General features: G+C 40.5%; 1 protein-coding gene across 2 annotated transcripts; it reads right to left on the reverse strand.

The window, feature by feature from the left end:
* Nucleotides 1-281: 281 nt before the first annotated feature.
* Nucleotides 282-2,958, reverse strand: galr1a (galanin receptor 1a). Of its 2 annotated transcripts, XM_069176287.1 has the most exons (3): nucleotides 2,219-2,958; nucleotides 1,617-1,682; nucleotides 282-1,262 (listed from the first exon to the last, which is right to left on the reverse strand). In XM_069176287.1, the coding sequence occupies exons 1-3, from the start codon at nucleotides 2,870-2,872 to the stop codon at nucleotides 909-911; spliced, it is 1,074 nt and encodes a 357-aa protein (XP_069032388.1). In that variant the 5' UTR covers nucleotides 2,873-2,958; the 3' UTR covers nucleotides 282-908. The 2 variants fall into 2 exon arrangements, with proteins under 2 accessions (XP_069032388.1, XP_069032389.1); XM_069176288.1 differs by lacking the exon at nucleotides 1,617-1,682.
* Between the last annotated feature and the right edge of the window lie 6,335 nt (nucleotides 2,959-9,293).

The raw sequence follows: 9,293 nt of genomic DNA on the forward strand, positions 1-9,293 counted from the left end.
CGCTGCTGGTTCCGCTGTCAGCTGTTGGTTCCGACCTCCACCCCTTTTTTTAGTTTAACTGTTTTCGTCGGCTTCGCGAAGAAACTTTTAGCGTCGCCATTTTGTGCCAGTTTGTGGTGACGTCACCTCCAATCTTTGGGCACGTGTGGTTTGACCTTAAACGTCATTTCCGAGTTCTAATGTTAACAACTTCCTGAAATCAACATATGATTAGAGTATGAACAACAACAGTAAATAAAAGCTTATTGTTTATTCATATTATTTTATTTATAGTTGTGGACATGCAGGTCCTCGACCATCCGCCAGGAGGTGCTGCAACATCCTCCCACTTCCCAAGACCAGATGGTTCGTACATAGTAATCATATACCAATTAAAGCAGTCTGATATCCTTATACTTACACCATTTGTATTTACCAGTGCCATAATGAAGGTTATTCTTCTATCTTCTTCGTTCAGTCCAGTTTGGGAGAGTTTTGGCTCAGTTTTGCTTTCAGTGGTTGGAAATTCAACCAAAAAGCACTTTACAGATGGAGTCTTTTCTCAAATGTGTCTCAGCAAGAAGCTCAATTTAAGTAGATTGTAGTCCCCGTCAAACTGTGCCATTAAAATGACATTTCAAATCACTTTATGGCAGTAGGCAGATATTACCAAACTCAGAGCCCAACCAATACACTTTTTTTTTTTTTTTATCAAATAGTGGCGCTGAGAAATAACCAACTTTAATGTTCTGGGTAAAACTGTGTCAATCCAAACATACTCTTTACATTATTTTAAAATCCAAACATCAGTTGATACATCAGCATTGAATTTTTTTTTAAACTCTTAAGGATTAATATTTGCATCATCCTCAAAAATCCAGTATGAGTGACGGGCTCTACTCAGAAAACAGGATGCACTGGCGATGGCATCAAAGCATTTTACTGATCTGAGAGTCATGACCTTTGTAGGTCACACTGACGTTAGTGGAGGGCGCCTTCTCCACCCTGTTGCGGAGGTCTCTGGTGTCGTTCAGTGGACACTCGCCGGGCGCCCGGCACCAGAACAGCTGCTTGTAGGAGTTCCTGAAGTTCTCGGACAGGAAGGCGTAGATGATGGGATTGACGGAGGAGTTGCTGTAGGCCAAGCAGTGAGCCACCATCCTGAACACGAAGGAGGCCTGGTTGAGTGGGAAGGAGCCGAACTCCACCCACAGGTGGACGATGTGGTGAGGGAGCCAGGACAGACAGAAGACCACGACTACCACGAAGACGGTCTGAGCAGTCTGTGGAGGGGGAACAGAGGACATAATGAGGTGGGCTTTAATGTGTCATTTGATCACATATAATTAGAAGAGAAGCATCGTATTAGAGGTAACAACAGTGACAAAAATGATAGATTTTATTACACTGTAAAATGTAAACTATTTTTTTTCTCAGATACCAACGAGAATTTTTTTTTCTCTCAGGAATGTATCTGCTGCATCCTACATCTCTGGGAAATCCGAGGCAACATTTACAACACATAAAATCTACTTTTTCAGTATTTTCCATTAAATATTTCCTGTTTACTTGACATTATAGTGAATTTCCACATTGGACTTGCAAGTAAAGACACAAAAAACATTGCTTCCACTGACCTTCTTTTTGGACAGCTCAGATTTTTTGGAGAAATTCTTCAGCTTTTTGTGCAGATGCTTTAAGACCTGCCACCCACAAAACACAATAAGAGGGCTGTTTACACCAACATTTTTTTTATTTCTTAATTTTAAAAAGACCATACATTTCCCTATGATCAAGTAAATCAATGCAGCATCTGATTTCGGAGAGATGTCAGATTATTTAAACCGCACCTTTAAAATACATATTGCCTTATTTTATATTTTAACTCTATTTGTGTTTAATTTTATGCATTTTATTTATTTTCTATGTTTTAAAATGTTCCTTTATATGTGAAACATTGCATGTAATTTTCTTGCTGTAAAGCAATTTGAGCTGCATTGCTTGTATGAAAGGTGCTATACAAATAAAATGTACGATTATTATTTAACTGAACCTGACAAGTCAACATTTTTCATTATAAAAAGAAAGAAAAGTGACTTTTCTCAGTAAATCCACGATTGTGCATTATATGTGTCTCTATGCTGACATCTATGTCTGATGTGTGTCGTTAATTTGTTCCAAAATCTGAAAACACAATGGATTTATGCGCATACATTGACTCTGATTCATGCGCACCCACCTTTGCATAGCAGACAGATATCAGAGTGAGCGGCAGGAGGTATCCAAACACAAAGGTCCACATCACGTAGACTTTCCTCTGGTGGTCCGGCCAGACCTCCCAGCAGTATGTGTTGTTGTCCTCCCTCTCCACGATGCTCTGGTAGTGCGCCACGGGAGCTGCCATGATCAGAGACAGGGTCCAGATCAGCACCACTCCGAGCATGGCGTGCCTCCCCACCCGGATCAAGGAGGACTTCCTGGCGTGGACGATGGCCACGTATCGGTCCACGGACATCGCCGACAGAGTGAAAATACTGACCAGCATTGACACGGTGAAGAAGTAGTGGATGAACTTGCAGATGAAAGCTCCGAGCACCCATGTGGGCAGCATGTAAATGGTAGATTGGAAAGGGACGCAGAAGAGCAGGTAGGACAGGTCCGCCACGCTCAGGTTGAGGATGAAGATGTTGGTCGTGCTCCTCTGCTGTCCCGGTTTACTGCGCGCCAGCACGGTGATCACCAAGGTGTTGCCGAGCACACCGAGAATGAAAATGAGTCCAAATATGAGCAGAGAAATAAAGTTATCTACACCCATCCCCAGGATGAGTTTAGCTGGCAGCCTCACGGTGTTGGTGTTGAAAGGCTGACTTTGGTTTTCCACCAGTAGCTCCATGTTTTTCAGGGAATGAAGACAAGTAACATGTTGATATGAAAAGATGAAAATCCTCTCCTTCAGGCGCAGGCTGAGGATGAGTCTCCTTTTCAGTCAATGTTGGATGGAGCTCTTTGCATTTGCAGGCTGCCCCCTGCCTTCCGAGGAAACGTCAGTGCGCAGCCACCAATACCTTTCCACTGTTTCCTCTGACATGCAGCCACTGAAACGGGGAGAAAAAAAAAAACAATCCTGAAGTGCTTTAAAGATCCGTATCATCATATCAGTTCTTCAAGCAGTCGGTATCATTAAATAAATTGTCAAATAAAAGCACATTTGCGCACTGAATATATTTTGACATAAAGACTTCTGAAGGGAATTTATCCACATATTTTCCAATACATGCAAATATTATTTTTCCTCGTGAGTGTCTTAAAAACATAATTATACAATTCATAGGCTAGAATTGAATATTATTAATATCTAACAATTCATTTTAAAGTATCAATGGTTAATGTATTCGTTCATACAATAGTTAATGTCACAGCAGCACAGAGACAGACTGAAGTAAGAAAAATGTAGTTAAATAAAATTTAAAGAGGAAGTCAACATCATGATATTAACAAAGTTTAAAGGCTGATGTTAAGCTTGTTAATCACATAAAGCTTAAAACCACATGTGCTAACTTTGTGTTGTCACTCAAGGAAAAAGTCTGTCATGAAGATTGTCCGGGCAACTCGAAGATCCAAACCAAATTTTTGCCAGTACATTCGGGAATCAGTAAATGTTAAAATTTGTAACTGGAAAAAGGAAATATTTGGCACTTGCTGGTTGTTCGAAGAAAGGTCAGAGGATCTCAAAAAGATGAATTCAATTCAATTTCATAACAATCCGTTCAAAATTCATCAAGATGTTTCACAAAATTACTTAAAATGTCAACCTTTCTGTATTGCAAGCAGAAGCATCAGACATTAAAACTTTATGGACCCACACGTGGACCGTCCGACTGACTTCACCATCCATGATGCCAGCAAGGCTAAAACAAAACATCAGATTTGCCCTTTTATCCTTCCTAAAAATAGACTTTTCTGATGAGTCTAACAATGAACATGTGAGTGAGAATGCACAGACTGAGGTAGGAAAAGGTTTGTCATTTTTATAATTTCCATTGATCGCCCTCTGTCTTCTGTTATCGATCTGCTCTGACCAGGTCTGGGAGCAGCTTATCATTTTGCGAGCATGTGAGCCTCAGACAGATCTGCTCGGGGGGATTTAACCATCTGCAAATGACGACAGGGATGATGCACACGCTATGTAACCTGAGAGCCGAGGCTGATGGTATCTTCAGATCCACTTGTCCTCAGTTGATTGTGCATATTTGAGGCTGTTATTGTTGATCAGGCGTTAATCATGTAGCTTCAACTCTTTCACAGCTAAAAAAAAAATCAAGGGAATGAAGGTGGAGACGGTGACGTGCTGATGGTGTTGATGACGAAGGTGAAAACAGTCAGCCTTGTCGGAAAATAACAGTTATCAAATCACCTTTTTATCGCGGGATAATTATACATGTGGGAGCTTAGCGGTTGTTTTGTAAATGGTTTCTCATCTCGTGTCCTGAAGCAGCCTGAAGTTTCCATGGTGACTCTTCACTCCATCGACCGACATGTTATCCCTCTTTCTCCCGGGGAAAAAGAAAGTCCTGCTGAAGCCTGAGACCGCAGCCAATTTTCTGAGAAATTATTGAAGAAGTTATTGACTTTAACTTACCACACGTAATAGTTACTGAATATTAGAAGTTTGTTGTTAACTTTTCTAATATGACAAGAACACATAATAGTTGAAGTTGAAGTTGAACTTTATATTCTTATCTGAAAATCAGTGTGATAAATGAAGTGAAGACTTTAAAGGAATTGTGAATCCATCTTGTTTAATTTTGTATGATAAAAATCAATATTAACTTGACAAACATCTGCATTTGTGGAGTAAAGAAGTGAAAAAGAAGCCTCTTGAGTCTTTGTTTCCTTCCAGTCTCTGTGAGGGCATAATCATGACTCTCAATTTGTGTCTCAGCTTCATCTCAGTGCTACAAAGATCTCCTGCCACAGTGTCACTGCACCGTCTTCCCTCCTCCGTGATCTATTGCGCCAACCTCATCACAGACATCAGGAGATGATTTGCTTTGGACCCTGCTGCTCCTCCTCTCAAGTGGTTATCCCTTAACCTCAGAGTCAGAGTCAGACCTGTTGTTACCATGACACTGAGCCATGAGAGGATACCACGGCAACAGCACATCCATTTTCCCCAATAATTTGAAATGTACTCTCCTCGCCTGCGGCAGCCTCAGATTACCATTTGGGTGATTTAGCTTTGACAGACCGCCATGTTTGTTCTGATTGGTGCTTTACCTTCATTTCCTTTCAAAGATAATGACCGTTGTTTATGAGAATCAGATGATTATAATGTCACTTCAAATCTGTTACTCTTAAATACTCGTAAATCTTCAGACTGAAAAAAAAGGTAACTTTTTCTTTGGTTGTTTTTCCTCACTTTGGACTTTGTAACTTCAGAGAACGCAAAACACGGCCAGTCTTTCCCTCAGATATCGTGCAGTGCACAGATACAAGCACATGTTATCTCCTGGGACTTCCGTTTTATTTCTATTATCTAGTTTTATGTTGTTGCATGCGTGTGCAAATAAAAAGCACTAACCAAAAAAACCATTACACAAGTCATAAAAAAAATAACCGAGGGGGAATCGGGGCTGGAGGGCAGCATTTAGTTCATACCTCAGATATGGAGTACAGACAGGGTGTCTGAGGTCGAGCAGTTACTGGACTGTAGCTACAAGATCTAATTAAAAGAGGAGATATGAGGTATTTGGAAGTCTTTAACAGCAGACCTTCAGATATGCATGTCATGAGAGGATTTTTTTTTTTCTATCTTTTCAGAGGGTAAATATTCCCAGCTCTATCACACAGGGAACAGTGAGGGTGTACCAAATGTGAGTAGTGATAAAACATAATGCACTGTGACAAAAAAAATTTAAAAAAATTCCCCTTGCGGGATTAATATAGTATCTATCTATCGATCTATCGATCTATCTATCTATCTATCTATCTATCTATCTATCTATCTATCTATCTATCTATCTATCTATCTATCTATCTATCTATCCATCTATCCATCTATCTATCAAACAGGCATGACTTTGACAAGTGAAAAAGTTGTTTCGAAAAAGCCCGACAGCCATTTAATTCTTGTCTGTAAACATTTTTGTAATGTTGAGACAAGAGATGTGTTGATTACCATTAAGTTCATTAAGTCTCTAACAGTCTCAGTGGAACGAATGCTGCTTTCCAGATGTCCTACTTGTGTACTAAAACTCACTATTTTGAGTGCGTGAGTGCGTTGTTCACACTGTCAAGTACAGAAACACGCAGTGCACTACAAGTACCAGGATGATGCACTCCCAACGGTCCAAAAAAAAAGCAGTGGACACTTACCACTCTAAACGGTCGCCATCTTGGCTGCGTACAGGAAGGGGCGGGGCTACAGGCGTAAAGAAGCTGTTCCTGAACACCTGACAGAGGTGTTTCTTTTTCACTGCTGCTGCTGGACAGAAGCTATCAGTGTGTTTATCGAGTGTGTCAAACGGTGGGCACGAAAAACACATGCTGAGGTTATTTCCGGTCATTGCAGAACAACAGTGTGCGATTTGAAACAACACTGCTCTGTCAAAATCACTGCACTGCACAAGTAAGAGTCCGGACATGTAGGAGCACTATTTGTTAGTGTACTAAGGGAAGTGTTTCATTTGGTTTCATGTTCTGAAAGTTCATTACAATCCACCTGCTGCACATTCATGCAGAGTTCAGTTCCTCCCACCAGCAGCAGAGGGAGCTGTCGAGGTTTGCCTCTTCCACTCAGGTTGCTGCACAGTTAAGCGCAAAGACGAGCGGGACTGTTGAGCATTTTTCTCCAGAGACACAGACAATATCTTCGTAAATCTTGATTTGCTCAGATTATTTTTGCGATCAAGTGTCAGCAGTGACACGAGCACGCGGAGATCCGTGAGAGCGCCTCAGCACGACCCTCCGGGAGCCAGAGAAGATCCAGGTTGTTTATTCATTTCCATACTGTTTACTGCACATGCGGCACCATGTAGGGAGTAACATGAAGCATCAGTGGGGAACATTAATCTGTGCTGGAAACATTCAACTTTTTAAACTGTTACTTGTTTTAAATGTCAAACACACTTTCGGCTGAAAAATGTACGAGAATTCCAACATGTTAGGGCGACAATATGTTCTTGAATATGAGTGTTGAATATGAGCGAATCAATGTTTAATGTACAGTGCTTTTTAAAGGAGGACAAAATGACAGACAGGCCTGTTGTTTCTCATCATGAGTCCTCGTGGAAGTGCACTGGTTGCCATTCCTGGTTTCTTCTACTACTTCAATTCGGTTCCACTGGCAAAAATAACTTTTTAGGATTTTGTCCAAACACTGAAATTTGCCACTAGATTACATACATTGTTAAGAACCAATGGGCAGTGTTACTTTTTTAAATTTTTTTTTTTATGTTAGTGGGTTACTGAATCAAAATAACTCAACTTCTTGGGTGATTTTCTATCCATTGGTAAAACATGTAATGTGAGTGCTGTACGACTCAGTGGTGGGTCCGTTTTAACAACACATGATGTGCAGACAAACAACGACAAGCTTCATCTCCAAAATGATTGGACAATTAGGTAATGGTCTGATTATATGAAAGAATCATCCTAAAACAGTTTACAATGCAACTAATAATCTCTATTCCATAAAGACAGGACATTTGTGACGCAATTGATTGTTCTTTTGTCTGTTTTGACTTTTGTGAAGATCTGTCGTCTGTCTTTATCCATGCTGACAGCTTGGCTCTAAAAATGGCAGCGTTGGTGTGTCAGTCCACGACTTTGCTCCAAACTAAAAATATTATTCTATTTTATTGTATATATTGTGCATTTTCATATTTAATATTTTTTACTGTTATTTTTATTTCTTTACCTGTGACTATAATGCTGCTGTAGCGAATTTTTTTTAACTATCTATCTATCTATCTATCTATCTATCTATCTATCTATCTATCTATCTATCTATCTATCTATCTATCTATCTATCTATCAAATGTAATGCGAGTTGAACAGCAGCAAAATTCTCGAAGTACTTTTACTCAAGTACAAACTTAAGGTATTTCGATTTTACCTGTATATTTCCTTTTCACGCCACTTTACATTTCAACTCTGTTGCATTTCAGAGGGAAATATTTTTTCATGTATCTGATTAAGTTACTTTACAAATTAAAAATGTTAGCATTGTTGAGCTAAGTTATGAATGCAAAGGTATCTCAAAGGTGAATGGATTTTGGTTTCTCGTCTGCTGTCTCCTCGGTTGTTTTGCTGCTCCAAATAGCACAATGCTGCAGATGTTGGTTGTGGAGTTTGAAAACAGCAGGGCAGCTGGCCCGATGCTTTGGAAATCTTCGCCAGCACAGTGAGCGAAATCGGTGAAATCTTTTTTGGCATGAAAGTTGAAAATATTGCCAACCAAGACAATAAGGCTGTGCTCTGTTTCAGACTTTGCCAAAACTCTCTGAATGAGTTCAAGTGAAGAGAGCTAAAGCGGGGCGGCGATAGATGCTTCGATCGGCTGCCGAGATCCTGCCAGGAAGATACGGCTGGGAAATGCAGCAGCATTTTACACAGATGAGTTCAAGGCAGTTAAAGTCTCCTGCTGTGAGGCTTTTTGTTTGTATTCAGTGGCAAGCAACATGTTTCAGTCACGCTCCTCCGGACTGGACCAGACAGGGGAACATCTGTGTGGTTCACACGTATACAAACAGGCCTGTTTTTCATGTGATGACAGGGACTTAATCATCACCTGCAAAGACCGTGAGATGTACTCACCTGCAGCACCAGGTGCACAACAGGCCACTTCTACCGAGGACAAGAGATTTCTGAAAACACCCGAGTGGCTCTAACGATTGTGAATGGATGACTTTAATCTCTGCCGGTACTCCATGTACGATCAAGGAGAAGTGCTGTGACTTTTTATTACATTTTTCAAGAGAAAGGCAGAAGAAAGAGAGATGGATTACTGTACATGAACCATTCTGCCACAAATGATGTCAGAAAAGTCACTAAAAAATAATTATGAAACTGTAACTCGGAGAAAACGTATTCTATTTTTTATTTACAGCCACAGCGGCTCGAAAATATCCTCTGACTTTCAGTTTTGAAACAAGAGAGCATGATATTGTTGAGATGCTAAACAAATGATTGCATTATGCTCGAGCCCTGTGCCGCTGCTGCTCCTGCCAAATGTTGATGGAATCATTGGCTTTCAACCACCGAGACATTTGCATTGAGTTGTTTACCAGCCGAAAGGATCGCTGCGGGGAAAA

Source organism: Embiotoca jacksoni, unplaced genomic scaffold (genome assembly GCF_022577435.1).
Source record: "Embiotoca jacksoni isolate LCO1_2020_lvr unplaced genomic scaffold, fEmbJac1.0.p SCAF_7, whole genome shotgun sequence".
In the NCBI taxonomy this organism is placed as follows: domain Eukaryota; kingdom Metazoa; phylum Chordata; class Actinopteri; family Embiotocidae; genus Embiotoca; species Embiotoca jacksoni.